Below are 20,850 nucleotides of genomic sequence, written 5' to 3'. Positions count from 1 at the left end.
GTTTATTTTGTGCAAGTTGGTGGGGGGGGGGGGGGGGACATAAGGGCCTCTTTCCGCTGCACGCACTCGACAATTTCAAGCGCACTTACAAGCACATACTTTTGGCACCCATTTTTGCAAAGAACTTCAACCAATCAGTTTCGTGGACATACTTCATACATACATGGGGCACGGCCGATTGCGACTGTGCAGCTACTAATTCTCCTTTCACAGAAAGTGGCTGCGCCGGCTGCCATTTCTGATTTAATTTCAAGAATTTGTGTGGATTGCATCTATTGACGTCCAACTTTTGGGTGTCGTATGAAACAAATAGTGTATGGCCTATACTCATACATTGGGGCAAAATTTCACACTTTGTGAAAGATGAGGCACACTAACTATTCTCAACTCAGCTTTGTAATTGCCTCTAGTTTGAATAGAGATTAGAGTGCTTCTCTTTCACCTTTTTGGTTTGGGTAAAATCTCGTACCACAGCTGCACAGCACAGAGCTACCAAGTCTCACGCATTCTGAGTGAGACTCAAGCATTTAGGGGTCATCTCACGATCTCACGCATGGCACCCATTTTTCTCACGCATCGGGCAAAGTCTGCAATTTGGGCAACTAATAATGAGCATAGCTCAAATTGAAGGTATATTTTCCTTTTGTCTTTCAAAATAAGTAAAATATAGTCACTTAAGTATGCACCTGACCGCACCATTAAGAGCTGAAAATCGAAAAATCTCCCTACCGTGGGAGGCCACGGGGGGGGGGGGGGGGGGGGGGGGGGTGTTGGACCCCTCCTACACCCTCGCTTGGGTGTGCACATTCGCTCGTTGAGATTCCGAGTCATGAAAATCTCACTCATAAAATTGTTTTGAACTTGGCATCCCTGACAGCATCACACTCATGACCATTCAATATTTGCACCATACCAGACTATTAGAGCTTGATAATGTTACACTTCACCTTTGACCGCTTATCCCTAACACTTGTCATTTAAATCAAATTCAAATTTTAAAAAAAATGATTCAGATCATCCTCTAGCAGGCCCTACCCTACGTGCCTACTACACACCTAGGCAGTAGTACTACATCTACAGTCATCAAAACACAAATTTTTCACACCTGATGATTTAATAATGAAAGACCGTCTGTTTAAAGAAAATTTACATTTATTGTGAAATACTGGAAATGCCGACCATCACGGGTGTAAACTCCTCCTCATTCAATATAAATCAAGGAAATCAATCGGTGTCCCGTCGTATTTTGCACGACTAACACTTTTTTAAATAGATGGGACTTGTCTAGACACACATAGGCGCTATAAATTGATAAGGAGACTAAGCGCGCCGCATCCGCACGTGCACGCACGTACGCACGACCCGTAGTGCAGTGCAGTGCCAGTGCAGTGGTCAATGCGATGAACACAGCTCAACAGGCGCTAATAATTACGAAACTAACAACTGAAAAACAATGTAAATCATTAATAATAATAATCTTTCCGTGTCTGTCAAATTTTTACCTCTATTTCTTTACAAAATTCGCAAGATGGTCAACATGTCCGCCGAGAATGTCTAATCTCGAACTGCATTCACTCTTGGATCTTTGCTGTTGTGATTTTGTACCACACGTGAGTGTGCTAGAGGTCACATGATCAAAATATGGTCATGTGACATAGCATCATGCATATCACGTTGGCGTTGGCCTCACAGAACTCGTACTCTGTGGTTGGCCTCCGTAGCTCGCCAAAACGCCTCCCTCCGACTGCAAGCTCACACACACGTGCAGCGAACCAAACAGTTTTACTGGCATAAAAAACAGGAAGTGACGGCTGACACATTTTACTTCACGTCGGTCGTGTCGGCTGCGATCCGGAGTGAAAGGCGATGTCGAAGTCGATGATGAGTGCTCAAAAACCCGAGGATGAACGACCGCCGAAGAGGGCAAAACAGTCCCTACATTCAGATGTGGCAACAGATAATACAACTGCATCAAATTTTCGCCATGTGAAAATAAATCATTTTCATCTTGATATAAGAGTCAACTTTTCTGAAAAAGTTGTTCACGGGAAAGAAGTGATCGACGTGAAATGCTTGCAGCATTGCTCGGAAGGTGAAAATGGAAACATGTGAATATGGTGAAGTAGGCCTAAGAAAGTGAGAACTTGACCGACAAGTATGTTTAACTAAGGCCATTTAAGGCGAAAAACTTCTCATTTATAATAATGACATTTGCTGGGTCAATTTATAAATGAGAAGTTTTTCGCCTTAGCCCTTAGACATACTTGTCGGTCAAGCCTAGAACTAGTCTAGAGTTTTGAATTAAGATGGCAAATAAGAATATAATACAAGTCTTTGTACTCCCTACTGTACTAGCCAGCAGGCCCAGGCGGGGAGCGAGGTTTCATCTCGACTCCAACTTGCTAACCGTGTGCTAACCGATTGCAAACTCCCACAGTATAAATGTGTATAGACAGAAAGATCCGTCTGTCCTGAGGAGTCTTATTTTTTGACATTATCGCTCTCATCCATGTATAGGAGGCCGGAGGGGATCTGTGAAGCCAGACGCAGTCTCAGCGGAACATATCCCCGACGACCAGATACAGACCGATCTTTCGGTCTAAAATGTGCAGTATACAGCTTTCAACGGGTGTTCAAGTAGCGCCCATGCTGGGGTTACTCAGTTTCTACCTGGTGCGGGGTGCATGCTGTAACTAGTTGCATGAGGAACGGTTTGGGGTCGCTGCGCGCTGGTGCGGTTGCTCAACTCCTAAATGCGACCAGCCCACAGTATAACTGTGTTAAGGAGTGCCTCAGGCCAGGCCGAGTTATTCAACTCCTGAGTACTCTAACAGAGGATTTAGAACAATTGACATGTTATGTTTACAATATATTTTCATGTGTATGTGAAGAGATAAATTAGTTTACTTTGTTGGTGTGCTACTGCAACTCAGTTAGCAGCTCGCGACCAGCCCGAAGGCAAAGCGTTTGGGCTGCGCATTGTAGGATTCGAAGTCTGGTAGCAGTACTGGGTATTCCTCATGGCTAAATTTCCACTTAAATACTGAAAAATGTGCCAAAATGCCAATGTAAAACAACCCAAAAGACTTTACATGTTTCCACTATGTCGTGACATGGGTATCATGTAGCTGTGTCGTGTTAATGGACATATTGACTAGACTTTTTATAGACATCATACCATTCTCTAGAATCTTTGTAGTGCACACTGAGTGAACATTAACAAATTAGAATAAAGTTTACCCTTTAAGGATGGACTGATTTTGCTACAACACGCAAAATTTCCCGTAGACACCTGCAGTGCAAGAGTATACTCGGGAATCGTCCTCAACAGGTCAACAGTTGATCCCTGGTATAAGAATTGATGGCATGGTTTGATGCAGTTCAAAAAAGCTCTTCTAGAATATGTATGTATGATATCGTTCATGCTACACTGTACTTGGTGCATGCCTACCTGAGAAGGAAACTGTCAGTTTGCTTGCTATGGAGTATCTGTATAAATGATAGCTTGTTTATCCCATTTCATTTGGATACAGTCATCTTGGACAGCCATGACAGCATTCAAATCATCAGTATTGTTGAGAAGGCTGGACAAAATGTCAACCTGGAATATGAACAGAAGGACTTCACAAGATATGGCTCTGCCCTCCACATCAGGAGACAATGCCAGGATGTTGGGGAGGAATTTCAGCTGGAGATTAACTACAAGGCTGGCAGTGGGCCTGGGATATGCTGGTTAGAACCTGAACAAACAGCTGGTTAGTGAGTTGTCATTTTATGGTTGAATTCCAGTTAAGCCTAGATGTGAATGGCCATCTGTATGTGTTGGCTGGTTTTAGGCAACATTCATTTGGAGCAATTATCATAATTAATTCAATTGAAGAATTGTAACAATATTCAATTAAAGAATTTTCACAAAATTGTTCACATATTGTCCCAATATTCAATGGAGGAATTGTTCAATTTTGATATTCAATTGCATCTTTTTAAATGAAACTGATAGCAACTTTGACAGTGTACCCTCATTGCATCACTTGCTGATAACTGTGCTCGAACACATCCAAGTTTGTGAATGATCATGCATTGTATTACTTTCAAAGTTTCATTGAAAGACTATTTTCAAGATTACTTTGGGTGCGTTTATCAACTCTTTTTCTCGGCAGAAACAGGTTTTCCAAACAGCTTTCAAGGAAATTTTACAAGTTGATAAACACAAAGCTGTTTGGAAAGCCCTTTCGGAAAGCCTTTTCGAAAGCCGCAAATTTGTGGCTTTCCAAACAGGTTTTCCTAAGGTTTTCAGAAACCTGTTTGTAAAAGCCTTTTGAAGTTGATAAATGCAAAGCTGTTTTGAAACGGCTTTGTAGTATTGTACTGCAGTTACGAACAATGCACGCCTTATATGACCTCTTCTCCTTGGGTCGACTTGCGCAATGCAGCTGTGCAGTGACAGGCCAGTTATCGTGTTCGCGAAGAGTTGATAAACGCAACTATTTTGGAAGCCGTTTTTAAAGGGCTTTGGAAACGGCTTTGGAACAGGCTTTGGAAAGGGCTTTGGAAAGCCGTTTCAAATAGGGGAAAGTTGATAAACGCAGCCATTGTGAAAAGTTGATGTTATTGTTTCCTGTCCATAATTCTGTAAAATACATCGGATAGATATTGTGTAATGTGAAATACCTCATATTGATTAATTTCGCAAAATCATTGAAACTAAAAGTACTTCTAAATGAATAGAAATCAAACATACGATTTTGAAGAACTAGGAGACATATTGCTCAGACTGCTTTCTAAAAGAAAAAAAAACTGGAAAGGGGCTCTAATTGTTACATTGTTGCTCTCCAAGTGGTTTTATACTCATCACTTTATCATGACATCCATGTGTTTCTCCTTTGCATACATGTATTTTAGTTTACTACCCGTACCTATGATATTACCTGGTGCTGAATATAGTCTGACTGTTTGTTTCTTTTCTTACAGGGAAAAGAAAGCCTTTCATGTACACCCAAGGGCAAGCAGTACTGAACCGATCTTTCTTCCCTTGCATTGACACCCCAGCTGTCAAATCAACTTACTCTGCCACCATTCATGTGAGATTTGCATTTATCTACCCTTTCCCATACTTTTAGTCTCTACTACAGATATTGTTGTTTTATTCATCACTTGTATTGTTGATATCATGAGCTTATTTTACACTCTTATTATTCAACACATGTTTGGTAAATCGTGACAAAACAGTTCTTGCAGAAATTGTTATTTTCAGAACAGTGTTGCAATGTGTGCATCACTTGTGATCAACCCCTGTTATCTTTCAGTGAATGTGAATTTTTTTTATACAGTCTTAGATATTCCAGTGGTAATCTAGTACTCCTGTCCTTTACTCAAAACCCTTTATTGTGTCATTGTTCATTATATAACATTCCAAGATGAGTGCAAAACTCTAAATGCAGACCAGTAAAGTGAAAATATTGATAAAATTCTTGAATGCCAATCTCTTCCTTTCTGCACTAACACTTTTTGTAAGATGTTATAACTGTTTATGTATAACATAGCTATATGTTTATTTTCTGCGAAAACTCTTCATACTTGAATGACAGTAATTTAAGGAGTACTGTATACGCCATAATTATTTAGCGAGTCTATATTTGTCACGAATCGGTCCTTCTGGACAGTTTCGTACGTGGTTAAATTTGCGATCATGGAGTATCATACTGAATGAAGAAATGTATGCGTGCATGTCTAATTCTCGTTGGGATCAGAGTTAAGGTTTTCCCATGAGTAGCACCTGACTCGCAAAATTTGCAAAAATAAAAATCTTGCAAACATTCAGCATATAATACAGTACATGCCAGTATGAATAATGAATGATAAATATGAATAAAGAATGATGACACATGTAGCATCCCTACGTTATACTAGCCAGTTCCAGGAGATTACTAAATCCACTGACCAGTGATAAACCTCTACAGACACCTGCAGGTTTGATGGCAGTAATGAGTGCTAGTAAGAGGGACAAGCCAGCCAGCCCGGGGGATTTCACCTTCCACATGGAGTACCCCATTCCTAGCTACCTAGTGGCCTTAGCTGTTGGTGACCTAGCCTCGGCTGAGATTGGCCCACGTAGCTGTGTCTGGAGTGAACCTTGTATGCTGGTATGTTCTCAGTCTTATTTCTGTATCTTACAAGGATTGCAGTGGTTGAACTCACTGGCCCATGATCCGAACTCAGGTTAAGCTAAACACTACCATGTATTCTGAAGTCATGAAACAGTATCTTTCAAACACATTGTCCAACTAAACCTGACTTGTGTAGACTTTGACTCCAGAATAAGTAGGGTCACATGGGATTTCAGTCTCTCTATCAAAGTCAGGATAAGTTAGACACAGTTTTGTTTACTTTTTCAACACATGAAAGATTTGCACATTGAAGTTATGTAGTTTCAAGTTTGCTCATGGTGGTTCTAGAGGTGTCCCCCTTTGGGCTCGGGAAGGCTAAATTTGGGATTGATTTTCACTAGTTCATCTTTAAGCGTAGCAAAAAAAAAAGCTGCTGAAAACTGCTTATATATATCCGACAGTGGCAAGCTATTGGAGTATGTACTGTAGTCTAAAGGGGCCTGAGTTTTCAATCGTAGTAGAATCTTTGTCAGAGGCAAAATGACAAGCAGGCAGGGACAGAAATTATATGTAAGGACTACACACAACAAGAACAGTCAGGACAGTCAGGCGAGGGCTAGGGACACAGAACAAAGAAAACAAAAGGGGAGGGTTGGAGGTCATGGGCAAGGAGCCCATCAGGTATCCAAGGGAGGGGGAGTAAAGGAGCATAGAAAGACAAAAGGCAGAGGAGGGTCAGTGATGATCCCGAGGACCATGGGGGCAGCCTTTGAAGGATATGGATGAATAGGGAGGTAACATCAAACAAAATGAGGAACAACAGAAGAATAAAGAAAGGAAAAGAGTGAAATGGCAACAGAAAGAGCAGGGGGGGGGGGGGGAGAGAGATGATTAAATTTTGCAAGTGATCCAGGAATTTGTATGAATTTTTATGGATATTTTTGTCTTTTGGCAAATAGGGTCAGTGAACTCCAGAGTTCAAGCTGCGCGTATCTGAGGTTTGCATTCACGCACCAAAGTGCATGCTTTGCTCGAGGAGCCGCGCAGCAGGGAGCTGAGACGAGGTAAACCAGTGCTGTACTTAAGAGGCACAAGGGTTCTTGTGGGTGTTCTTGTGGGCAGTCATTCATGGGCGATTTTCAGCCCAGCATGCTTGTATGGCTGGAAATGATCTGCTTGCAGAGGACTGTGCTCTCCAAGTGCTTTTCTAGTTTAAATACTACAATAACTGTTTGTTATCACCATGATCATCATTATGCATTCTGTATTATGGATGTAGAATAAGCATTAATTCTGAAAATATGAATTAATATTTATCATTGTCAGCATTATTTTATTATTGTTTTATTGCTATCATCAACTTCATCATCATCATGAAACTGTCTTTTCTAACATCTTTGCTGTCACATCAGCTTTTTTTTAAAATCAAAATATGTGTTTTTAATCAAAAACACATACACTACAGTTGTACATCAGTGTGCACTTTCAGCTGCAGTATTGAAAAGACTTTTCATGTTGATGTGTTCTCCATTGCTTGGTAGGACAAGGCCAAAGCAGAGTTTAATGATGTCGTCGAGGAATACATCAAGACTGGGGAGAAACTATTTGGCGAATACGTGTGGGGGCGCTATGACATTCTTGTCATGCCACCTTCATTCCCATTTGGTGGAATGGAAAATCCCTGCCTGACCTTTTTGACTCCTTGTATCATCGTTGGTGATAAATCTCTGACGGATGTTGTCATTCATGAAATCGTAAGTTTACTACCTAGCAATCACTTCATCACATTCAGTTGGTGACATGACATTTGCTCCTGTGACAAATTGCTCCTGTCTTATTTTCTCCAAGGACTTAGGGTTAGGGTTGTGATAAGGTTTTAGTTGTGATACAGTTTTGATGTGAGGATTAGGATTTGGGTTAGCGTTATGTTTGGAAGTAGAATTTATGTTTCATTTAGCATGCAGATATTTCATGGAAGCAATTGTCGCAGCAGCAGATGTCATGGAACCCATTCAGGTATCTATTGTGATTTTCAAACTTAGCATTACTTGGTATTAGAAAGAGGGTGAGAGTTACACTCTGTGGTCCAAGTATCTACTACCTACTAGTACCCCACTGAAAAGCTGTGCATTGTATTTGCCTGTCTTGGCTATGTGCATTTCACAAGCTTGATAGAAAAGCATCTCCAGTTCTTGTTTTATTTTGATAAATAGAGTACAATTAATCAACATGTTTAAAGAAAGTTTTATCAAAATGAGACAAAGTATGAGAAAAACTCTTCACTACTAATGATGTGAAACAGAAATAGTTGTCAAATATTTATGAAGAAACCAATGAGAGGTTGTGAGGTAATAACTTATTCACTCAATCCAATCTGCACATGTAATTGGAACCATTGTAAGTTCCCTTACTCACATAGGTTTTGTTAATTTTTCATTATTACAAAAGTTGAATATGCAGGGAAAATTCCCTTTATTTACTCATAAATAGTTGTTCTACAATGATCTGGCTACTCCATCAAATAGATTTTTTTTAAATGTAATTATGCCAACAGTCACACAGCTGGTTTGGGAACTTGGTGACCAATGCTTCATGGAGTGACTTCTTTCTGAACGAAGGCTTTACCATGTTTGCTCAGCGTTGCATCAGTGACCACATCTTGGGCAAACCTCTGACCTGTATAGAAACTGCCACTGGCAGGGCGCTGCTCAAACAGCAGGTTGAAATAAACGGCGAGGTAAGTTCCTGAGTATAATAATCCATATACAGCATTCCACCATGCTAGCCTGACTTTTGTTTACTACATGTACCTTGTGCTTCAATTTGAAGCATCACAACTGTGCTGTAAAACCAAACCAGAAACTTAGCAATAAAAGCATATAAATCAAAAGAGTATAAAGGTACATACATGTATGTACCAACAGCATGGTAGTGCATTTCTTGGTTCACCAAACTGCTGTGATTTCCCGGCATTTTTGGGATGAAATATGATTTTTTTTTCTAAGTTTTATGTATTGGTGTCAGCAGAAGTGTTTGCATAGTATTAAATGACACAATTTCTGTTTGCCCATTTAAAATCTTGTACTCTGAATTCATTTCAAAGCCAAATGATGTAGTTATTCCATCACTATGCCTCTACTGTTTGTTTAAGGGACATCCCCTCAACAAACTGAGGGTTGTCATTGACAAGGGAGTGGACCCTGAAGACACATACAATGAGATTCCGTATGAAAAAGGCTTTGCATTCGTCAGCTACCTGGCTAGTCTTGTTGGTGGCAAGGCCAAGTTTGTGGATTTCCTCAAGTTCTACTGTAAGAAGTTCAAGTTCAAGGTTAGTAATGATAAGTTGTGATTTATCTTTCATGCTTTTCCTTTTAATGATGTCACAATATAAACCCTCATCAAAAGTTTACACTTTTAGTTTTGTAAGCTACATATTGAACTAATTGAGGGAGTTGGTGCAATATAGTGCTAACCCACACAATGGTCATTCTGAGATAATCACTTCTGAAAGTTTGAAAAAAATCCATAAATCAGGTTAACGATTCAAGAAGGCCAATTCTTTGTTACATGAACCATTAAATACTCAAGATTGAATAGTTTAATGATAGAAATTAAAAATCAATAATTTTGGTCGATTCAAGAGCATATTTAGAATCACATTTTGAAAATGTGGCTTAGCGCTTTATTGCAGTCAAATCCATCTTTAATACAAATATTCTTTATTCTGTGAAAACTCACAAAATATCAATGCCTCTTCGCTAAAAATGGAAAATTAATGCAAGATTTGAGTTTCCCTCCTTTGTGATGTGAAATTAAAACAAGATATACTTTTTTTTTTTCTATCAGTCATGTCAGTCTCTAACATGTAATCTGTGTGAACCTACGAAGACATACTTTGCATATATTTCAGACAAGCACAGAATCATTCAGGCACGCTTAAAGACATCTTGAAATAAGGAAATTTTAATTCAACTATTCAAGTCTTAAAAGGACAAAGCGTTCAGTGGCATAAGAGTTGCAAAATTTGTCGGGGGGGGGGGGGTGCTTTGTCTCATGGAGGACTGTAGGCCTACATCTTCCTGTACCTGAAAGCAGGGAAAGGGTCCCTTCTTCAGCACCATCCGTGTAACGCGAGTTAAGCATTACTGATGATAGTATCTAGGTCATTAAACAAAAGAAAATCAAGCAAAAGGGTATCAATATCATTCCAGACGTGATTATGTCATTTGATACAGGGAACAAAATACCGTATAAATAACGCACTAAAGCCTTGTGAGGGTGATCGGTTACCCTGTTTAGGGCATCAATATCACCACTTGTTATACTCCAATCCTTCTTTGTATACACTCGCAATGAACAACAATGAAGAGATTATCAGATTAAGCTGAAATTGAGCATGTTCTATTAAAACATTCTGCCCATGATTAATGCCAACTTTCAAAGCAGTAGTGTTATCCTTTCAAAAGTTAATAGACTTGAAAGTGAAGAGTGTGTAAAGGATTTCAAGGCATGAACAGTGGCATCTAAGACATCCCTGATCATTCTACTCTTCCCCCAAAAAGGGTTGTAGTAAAACTGCTAAAAATACACTTTCCCATTCATGTTAAGATCCCAAACTGAAGAATAATGTAGAAGAAGGATAGCTCTTTCAGAACTTATGAAAAACTCAAGATTGACTTGGTTGAGCCATTTCGTCTTTTTTGAGTCCTCAAGTAAAATCAAGGGGTGCGACTTTTTGTTTGTTTTGAGATGTACGGTCACATATACAATAAGCCATTTCAATGTATGGCAAAATCACACATAGAAAAAGAATATACCTTGATTCCTTTCAATATGTTTCGTAATTCATTTGACTCCCACTTGATTTCAGGGAGGGTTTCCTTTTCAAAGACATGACCAAATATACAGCTACGTCAGTGCTTTTTCGTGTGTTTTTTTTTTACCCATATGAATGTTTTCAGATTGGATCAGAAAAAAAAAATCATATAGAGGCAATACACTTATGAGCCATTTCGATGATAAAGTCCCACATAAGAAATGAAGATTTTTACTTTCGATATGTTTTATCAATCATATTACTACCGATTGATATCAAACTCAAGATTCATGAAGGAAAAAAAAGCACATATCCAAACATACAGCTATCTGTACATGTTTACCCGTGTGAACATTTTTTTTTTTTTTAATCACTCTTGGATAAGGAAAAAAAAACACATTTAGTAACATTATACACTATATAAAATAAGCCGATCTAATCTTTTGAACACTGGCATGACTGTGTAAAAGAATAAAGCAAAGTCATGTCCAACATAGAAGCATCTTGACACATGATAGATGCTGAGGCTAAAAGTGTCATAGAGGCTAAAACAAAACATGTCCAAACATACAGCTTGTTTGTCATAAAAAGGTCAGAAAAGTCATTATTTTGTCTAACATGAACACTCATGAATGCATGATAAAAGCTAAGGTTGGGATTCAAGAAGGAAGAAACAGAATGTCTTGACATTCAGATATTTGTCATTAAAAAGGTCATTTTCCTCCTCTGGAAGCGATGTTAAAGGCAAATTTCTAATAATATTAAGTTGTTCTGAGTTCACATGGCTCCAATAAGGTTTAAGTAAATCCAACACAGTCAGCACTACATTTGTTCTTCTGGGTCAGTTATGTTGTCAACGAGCTGTGGGTCATCCTCTCTATTCTGACCACGCTTCAGTGTTTCATAGAACTTCCTATGAGGACCTGGTACCCATGTCATTAGAGACATAATGTCATCAAGTTTGGGGGCTGGAATGGGGATTTTCGCCTTCCCCTTTGAAGGTAGCATGAAGGGGTCCATAGCACGAACTGGTCTTCCTCTCCTTATGATAGGCAAGTTTTCATACTTCTCATTGGCCACGTTGTACGAGTAGCACACCCCAAGGATGCCTTTGGCTTTGTCATCAAAGCAGAAGATGGATGCCTTTCGAGAATTCCAGCTTGGTTCCCTCATCTGTTGTGGAGCGCTTTGTGATCTGCTGTTGTAGCATTGACACAGGTTTGAAGTCTTCAGACTGCATCATGTAGACACTAAATGGTCGTGTCTTTCTTGCGCCTCATACAGCATCAGCCCACTGTTTTGGTGAGTAGATCTGCCTGTTTCTCACATGCTTTTTTATGACTCCAAAGTCTCTATCACAGGGCAGGTAGGTGTGTCCCACAACTGGCAAGTGATGTTTGACTGAATTGAACCTTCCAGATCTGACAAGGGCTTCACTCAATGCAACGATGTTCCAGTTCTTGTTTTGACCCTTGCAGTTATCTGAAATGATGTGAAGAGTCTTTATTCGTGGACTGAGGTTTTCCAGATACTTTATGAGGCAGCTTCCAATCTCGTCAGGCCCTCTCTTTGCTATATCTTCAGACCACATGTACATATGACCAGAATTGGCACCACAGTCGTGGATACGCAGGTTGTATGTCCACAGTTTCCGCTTGGAGAACGCTGGGCCTACCGTAAGCTTTGGTGTTGGCATGGCTTGTTGGAGATCAACTGCAATAACATGGATCTCTTCTGTATTCTCTGATGCTTCATTGGCAAAATGTTTGAATTTACTTTGTGCAGCCTCAGCTTGACGTAGGTGAAGTTCTTTCTTCTTCCTCAAGACAGATGACCTCTCCTCATCCTCACATGTCTGCAGTTCAGCATCAATTTCATCACACTGTGCGCAAGTGTCAGATGCTGGCAATTTGAACCCAATGTTGTAACCTTCGCAGAAGATCCGACAAAACTTGTCAGGAGATACGAAAGGAATCTGATTTGCCCTACACCAGTCCATGTAGACATCCCGGTACAGCGTGGACACATTTAAGTCACAGTTGAGATATGTAATGTTAGGATTTACTTGTCGGCTGCAATGACTCTCGTACTTGGGCAAGTTGTCAATGAATGCATGTACGCCATCAATGTGGACCTGAGAGTAGCGATTTGGCCTGTTATTGTGTTTCCCTCTGTTGTCTTCTTTTGCTGCTGATCTCCTTTCCTTTATCTCTTGCTATAAATTAGCCAATCGTCCTCTGTTGCATTGCAGTCCATGGACCCCAAGAAACATCTTCTTACAAACTTCGATATCTGTCCCATTGACCTTGACCTTGTACTTGAATATGAAATTTCCCGAGATTGCGCTTCTTTTGAATAGCTTCTTGCTTTATTCTTCAACTCTATATTCTGTATCAAGTAAGTGTTCTGTGCTGCAAAATCACCCATGTCCTAAAAAGAGTGAAAAAGCTCTTCCCCAGCTTCCTGCACCTTTCTCCAACTCTGTTTTGGACAAGCCCACGGCTCTCCCATCTGTCTCCCTTCAACAACACGATTCTTCATGTTGGTGTATCATTTTCCTGAATTACAGCAGCGTTTTGTCTTTGCTGGCTTCCACTGATCAACATTTCTGAACCTTTTCCGTTTTTTCTGGGGTTTTAGGGGGCTCGGTTCGTCCTCCCGAGTTGTATTCAAGGCCTCCTGTTTAAAGAAAAAGATAATATAGCAAAAGTCAGCATGACTAAAGTGTTAACCCACTAATGAAACTTTAAGGTGTTGGTGCAGAATATGGACGCTGATTAATTATCTTATTGGTCTTTAGATACAATGCTAACATTCTTCTAAAGCCAATGGCGATGGTATTTTCCTGGTACAGTGTAAGTTCAGCAAAAATAAAAAACTGACAAAAAATGTCACGATCGATAGATTTAGCATGAAAATAGTGCTAACCCAAACAGTACAAAAATTAACAAGAATTACTCACAAAATGCTTTATATTTCATTAATGCTTTTATACCTCATCTTCACTATCGTAACTATCGGAAGTGTCTGGGTTGTATGACGAGTCAGAATCACTTATTTCCTTTGATAAAAGAGTTTGTTCGCTGTCCTCAGTAACTTCTGTTTCAGACACCCTTCTGTCTGCTGCCATAGGGGTCGCCATCTTGAAAAGTGTAGCTTAGCACTATTTTCCTGCTTAGAAGATGGGATTTTTTTCGGGGCAAAAAGGTGCCTGCATTAAAAAACCCACTTATTGATTAAATTTCAAGATGACATTTTTATAGATTAATTATAGAGGAGTATTTCAGGATGGTGTAAATGCTTGTAACTCATTTTTCACAAAAGTGTGGGTTAGCACTATATTGCACCGACCCCCTCAATTGTACACTCTACTTTTCAGAATACTTTTCAGAATTATTGCCAAATCTAAACAGGCTTGTGAGTTTCTGGCAACCAAAAATGACACATTTAATCTGATTCCCCAAAGACAATGCACATACTTAAGTGGATGCGTGCAGGTGGAGATTAGATCTGTAGCTTGGAGTATATGGTATGTGTACATGTAAATGGCTGTTACCTGAACATAATAAAGGAGTATTTTGTTAAAATGTCGCAGTTTATCTCAATGGTAATTGTTATAGAAATCCTCTGGTTTTACTGAAGCAGCATTGTGCTTTCACCATAAAGGTTATATTTACATGTACTTGCTAACAAAACAAACATAAGAACTAAATTTAGCATTGTTCTGTAAATTACAATTGTGTACATACCAACATCCACTGAGATTTTAATTTTGATTCCCATATTTACACCCCATATTATACTGTGTCATATCAGTTCCAGTATCTGGTGTGCAGGCATTTGTTTTAAGCATTCAATAGCAGACTGTAAGGCGTCTTATCCCAACAAATTGTTCCTTGGGATCCAGGGTCATTTTCTGTATTTCCTGGACATTGGAATGTCTAGTTGTCACAGAGCCAGACTGTCACGTTGATAAAGAAGTAGATTTTATAGCTTTAAGATTCAATCCAATTCAATTCAATATGGTTTATTGTGCAAGTATAAAAAAAAATAAAATAACAATCCAGCAGCTCGAAGGCTGGTACGGTTGCTTTACATTAGAATCATAGAAAAGAAATTAAAATGACATTGATAGGATAAGCATGCGTGAAATTAAAAAAAAAAGACATCATACACATCAGACCTGAGCATCGAAAAATGAGATAGGTGAGAGTATTGTACAACAGGTAAGGAGATACAGTGTGTACGTGTATAGAGAATAGCAAATATGGCAAGATGGAGACGAGCGGGCAAGGAAGTAAAAATGTTAAAGTGGGTGAAAAATTTCAATGCACAGAAGCATGAGAACTACAAATAAAGATTGTGATAACGACACAACATCAAGTGGAAATACATATTAGTTATCATACCAAATCTGTAGATTTTTTTTTTTTAAAGATAAAAAAGGGAAATGTATTCAAATAATGGAAAAAAGGAGACAGAATTTTGATATAAAATTAAGGGGGAAACCTAAAAATAATTGCCGGTTGACATAATACAAATTCCAATACCATTCAAAATGTAAGAATGTGTTTCCCACGGTTAATGAAAGGGGAAAAAACTGATTGAGATGGCACAAAATATGACAGATGACCAGACAAACGCATACAGAATCATATCCTATCATAAAAGCAAAAAAAAAAGATTACGTCTCACTTCTCAGCTATGTGCGCATGAGGTGGAAAGTCAGTCTGTGAATGACACCTTTAACCCGTTGAGGACGGTTTGATTTTGCTGCAACACGCATTTCCCATTGACGCTTGCCCGAGTATACTTAGGACTTGTCCTCAGTGGGTTAATCATTGGGTTTGTATTGCCGTAATGGCTTTCTTGGATTTAAGACAATCAAAAATTGCTTCATTCTTGACAGAGTGTTGTGGCAGAGGACCTGATAGAAACCTTCCTGGAGTACTATCCAGAACTTGATAAAGAGAACATTGCAGAGAGGCAAGTAACACTCTTTTTGAATTATACATATATCTATTCTCTTTCTTTGAACTCTGTGTAATGCAGCACTTTGTGATGTAGTTGACAGCTGTGGGTCAGTGGAACCACACTTCCAACATTTACTGTGTTTTCTTTGCCAGGTACATTGTAGCTCATCAGCAGTTTGCTTTCTTTACCATATGGCAAATATGGCTTGATATTCGCACCAGGGAGGTGAGGCTGTCTCTGTGTGGAGACTTTGTAGGTGCCCAAACCTTTATTTCATCACTGTGGATTAGTTGGGCTGTTAGTATGTCATGCATGAGTGGGTTAAATATCCAACTTCACAATGTTACCCAATAGAGTTAATTTCAGCTTTAAAGGGATGGTATAGTATTGATTGAGGTGAGGATTGGGCTTTTAACTTTTTGTAAGATACCAAGAAACCACTTATGAAATGAGAATACCATTCTAAGAGGAGTTCAAAGTTTATTTGGTGAAAAACGGGTTTGGAATGACTGAAACATTAAAAAACAACTTAAGTAAAACAAAACAATTGTAATAAAAGGTAGATTCCACCTTTTATTACAATTGCTCAGTTTTGGATATCTCAGCCATTCCAAAACCAATTTTCCTCGAATAAACATTGAATTCCTCTTGGAATTGCATGTTCTTTCACATTTCAAAAGAGGTTTCTCATTATCTCACAAAAAATGTTAGAAACTCGGAGTTAGGTCTCAACAAAAACTATGTGATCCCTTCAATTTACGATATTCTTTTTCAGAGGAGTTGGTAAAGAAAGTCTTGAAAGTCATGTATGGAAAAAATACATTTGCATTTAAATATTGGAAAGGAATACCATGCCACAATTCTGCGTTACATTATGTTATCAAAATCTTAAACTTCTTTTAATTGAATATGTCCCAGAAATATGAATGAAATCTAGGTGTATTTCCATTTGAATATTGGAAAAGAATACATACACATGCCACGATTCTGCATTACATTGTGTTATCAAAATCTTTTATAGACTTCTTTTAATTGAATATGTCCCAAAAATGTGAATGAAATTTAGGTGTATTTTCATTGCTCCTGACAAGACTATTATTTGTAAAGCTAGAAAGAGAATGTGTTTGTAATGTGACAGGAAACATGTACCATACACACTGCATAGTCAACCTATCAGTAATAACTATATTCAAAATCAATGAAAAAGTGTTTTCATTGTTGTTCACATCCCATACCAGGCCTGGATTTGAGTTTGATCTGTGGCTGAACGGCACTTCCTGGCCACCGTACCTCCCTGACCTGTCTGAGGGGAAAGTGTTGATGGAACCAGCTGACAGACTGGCAGAGTATTGGATGTCATATCAGAAAAAGGTATTCTTCACAAACCTTTCTGTGACAATCAATCAATAAATAAGCACAAATTTCACACCAATACATGTAGCCATGAACAGGCTTGTAGAGGGTTAAACCTGGGGGATGGGAGGGGAGAGATTTCCATGCCACTCAACATTTCACGTGTATGATAATTTGTTTGATTTATCTTCCATCTGAGAAGATGGCTGAAAAGCAAACATTCAACTGCACTAGCTGGTTTTCCATGGGGTCCATTTTGATATGAGCCAGGACCACTTCAACGGGTTATACACCCTCCTCTTTGCGATGAATAAATTGAGCTTGTTCTGTGGATGAGTTGTCACTCTCTCACTCAAAGGACCTCCATTTTATGTCTTTTCCGAGTATGTTGCTAGCCTACTAGTTTGCTAATTTATAGACATGAAATATTTTCATGGTGTACCTGTAAATAAATGCTGGCCTGTTTAGGATTAGGTTTTAGTTCTATACAGAAGGGAAGATATTTTGTTTTCAATATAATCAGTTAACCGACTAATTTATTTTCATATTTGACTCACAGTCACATTTGCATAATTCTGTCTTGACTCTCTTTACAGAAGGACCACAATGATGTTCCAACAGACATCTCTGAGTGGCAGACTTATCAGATCTTGCACTTCTTGGATCAACTGGTTGACTCCGACACACCCCTCCCCCAAGAAACTCTCAGGGTGTTAGCCAAGACATATCCCAAGATTTCAGACACTCACAATGCTGAGGTAATGTTATCACTTTCTATCCATCTACTTTCTGAATCTCTCTCTCTCTCTCTCTCTTCTGTCTCTGAATCTGCCATCAGATGGTGATGCAGCCAGGATTATGGCTACGTAAAGTAAATTCTAACAAGTGGTTAAGACTTCACTTCAATATGTGGAAACTTAGTTTCCACTGAAAAAAGCTTGGATGGTTAAGGCTGCTTTCCTTTGCATACACACACATGACCATCACTGTGAAGGTCTATTATAGTCGCTAAATATTGATTACCCTATGTGCATATTTTGAAATATCTAAATTTTCAGCTTTCCAGGAATTAAGATGTCCCTTATTATTTCCACATCTTACCACAGACATAGAACGCTTACAACCATATAAATGCTGTAACAAAAGAAAAAAAAACTCTTACAACCGTAGACTGTGTGAAGCTCAATGTAGTCAGGCATGCAGGATATGAGGCATTTTGAGACAATACATCAATTGAGAACACCTCAGTACAGCCACTTTCACAATGATTGGTCTGCAACCAGTTTGGAACTGCAGCATTGTTTTGTTTTGTTATTGTCGGAGGGGGGGGGGGGGTGTTGCATGACCAATCACTTGGTATGTTGCGAGCACTTGCAGTTGTCGCAGGTGGTTACATGAGCCTTACAACGTGTAGATGGCTGTGCCTTGTCGCATCTGAACTTTGAACATGCTAAAAATCCATATTCGACCAGATGCGATTGACTCACTTGCATTAAATCTTACGACCATTTGTGCAATTTTCATAGGAATGTTGCACCACAATGTTGTATGATTTATGTGAGAGTCTGCATGCATGACTCAATATTCACATTTGGTTTGCTGGAGGTCATGTAACACTCACACATGCACTAGTGACCTACAGTTGTATAGAGACATGGGGTGATTCCATATTTTTCAGCTGAGTCAGTTCATAACATAACATTCTGATAAAAACAGTCTACACTACTACAGAATATAAGGTAGATAATCACCATTGAACAAGAAAGAACAAACTTTCAAAGCTTTTCAAATCATTCTTTGGTTTATGTTTTCTTTGTTTAATTAGATTCGTCTGAGGTGGTGTCAGGTGACCATTCGAAGTGACCTTGTTGAAGACTTACCCAATGTCAAAGCCTTCCTGGTCAGCCAAGGTAATGTGTCAAAGGTCATTTTCTGTTGGATAAGAACAATAAAGACTTAAAACCCTCAGGAATGTCTGTGAGACCTGAGCCTCTTTGCAGCTCTTGTGATGAATGTGTGACAAAAGTTGTATGAAGCACCTCGAGACAAAGAAAGTGTTAAGAAACTAAATCCTTGTGTTGTGGATGTTTGCATGAAGATAGACATTCATCCGTATACCACACAGATGACTCCACTTTGTAACACCCATTTCACTTGAAAGTTTGTTTATTTCTTTTTTGGATTTTTTTATTGAATTTTTATCAGATGGCAAAATTGAGAAGGTCTCTGATCAACCAAATGTTAAATCAAAAGAGATTGTGATGGTGTGGTTTTATGATTGAAATGCAGTTTTAAGATAACATTTGTACATGTGAAAGACAACTTTAGCCAGTGTTTCAGAGGAATATCTTTGAATCATGTAGTCCTGAATGGGTTAGATAAAGATTATCATATGTGAAGTTGGATATTGTGTACATGTTAATTTAAAAGATGAAATTATTTGGTTGATCATTACTTCAATCAGGAATGGAGGCTTGTTTGACGAAACAATATCTGTAATATATGAGACCAATTCATGTTGAGTGTGATTAGTTGATATTGTCATCTATTATATTCTTCTGTGTACTGTCTACACAGCCCCATTTTTTCCTCCTCAAATCAAATTGGGTTGTGCATACATGACATGTAATGTGATATGTTTTTGATTCTCTGAAATATGTAGGTTTGTTTTTCTGTTTGTTTTTTCTTGGGGGAGGGAAGGACTGCCTTTCAGGTGCAACAGTGTTTATCCACAATAAAATGTAGAGGAAGCAGATCAATTACAGGAAATTCTCTAGGTGTTGTATTCATTGCTTCTCAATTACATCCACAGGGAAGCAGAAATACACTTTGCCGATCTACACAGCACTGATGAAAGGCTCGGATACAATGAAAGCCTTCGCTGTAGAGATGTATGAGGAAACCAAGGATCAACTCCACATCAATGTACGGCAGTATGTCTACAAGATCGTCTTCCCATCCACTTGAAATCAGGTACACAACACTGGCCTATGAGAAAGGATTCAACTTTGTGCTGCAGAGGATTGTGCAAGGATTTTATTTTTCATACAGTAGAGAGACTGATAGCTTAGGACCTGTTCTTGTGTCAAGTTTTTCTCTCTATGGAGCACCTCAGACATTCTGCCCTTAATGTTCTCCTTTGTTTTGTTTTAGAGGATGTTGAACGTCTTCATGTATAAGTGCTGATTGTATTACATACTTCACCAGTGTTAAAGTGAAACTTCTTTCAAAGTGTGAAAGAAGTTTGGTGTATTATGACAACTAAAGAAATCATATAAGACTTACATCACTCAAACAGTACTAGGTCTGTAACAGCTGACTGATATTGGTAAATGATCCAGAAGGTAAAGACGATGCAGTCCATCTATGACATTCAAAGACTCATTGCACAGATCATGAAATAATGGAGAAAGATTGATTAAAACAACATTGTAATTTTTCAGTTTTATTTCGAGAACTGTATATATTTGTCATTAGTGTATTTGGTCATTCCTTATTGATTGAACATTTTGTGTCTTACATAGGAAACCACCTCAGGATACTGTATACACCAAATATTTCGCGAGTCTAAATTTTCGCGAATCAGGAATTCCCGAC

General features: G+C 38.8%; 1 protein-coding gene across 1 annotated transcript; it reads left to right on the top strand.

Moving 5' to 3' along the window:
• Positions 1-1,881: 1,881 nt before the first annotated feature.
• LOC139740038 (aminopeptidase B-like) lies at positions 1,882-20,372 on the top strand. The gene is made up of 12 exons (XM_071650630.1): positions 1,882-2,092; positions 3,534-3,755; positions 4,972-5,081; positions 5,961-6,143; positions 7,649-7,861; positions 8,662-8,844; positions 9,259-9,438; positions 15,836-15,912; positions 17,139-17,271; positions 17,850-18,011; positions 19,079-19,163; positions 20,066-20,372. Exons 1-12 carry the CDS (start codon positions 1,882-1,884, stop codon positions 20,218-20,220), a joined length of 1,914 nt encoding a protein of 637 aa, XP_071506731.1. The 3' UTR covers positions 20,221-20,372.
• Positions 20,373-20,850: the final 478 nt, after the last annotated feature.

The sequence above is a fragment of the Diadema antillarum genome, unplaced genomic scaffold (genome assembly GCF_040938485.1).
Source record: "Diadema antillarum isolate AM-2024a unplaced genomic scaffold, OU_Dant_1.0 seq00000827_RagTag, whole genome shotgun sequence".
Classification (NCBI taxonomy): domain Eukaryota; kingdom Metazoa; phylum Echinodermata; class Echinoidea; order Diadematoida; family Diadematidae; genus Diadema; species Diadema antillarum.
This window is presented reverse-complemented; position numbering and strand designations above follow the sequence as displayed.

Bases quoted from the DNA above. Each gene is read 5' to 3' on its own strand.
- LOC139740038 (XM_071650630.1), top strand. From the start codon at position 1,882: ATGAGTGCTCAAAAACCCGAGGATGAACGACCGCCGAAGAGGGCAAAA. The intron at 3,756-4,971 runs GTTAGTGAGTTG...CTTTTCTTACAG, and splicing joins AGAACCTGAACAAACAGCTG to GGAAAAGAAAGCCTTTCATG. The intron at 19,164-20,065 runs GTAATGTGTCAA...TTACATCCACAG, and splicing joins AGCCTTCCTGGTCAGCCAAG to GGAAGCAGAAATACACTTTG.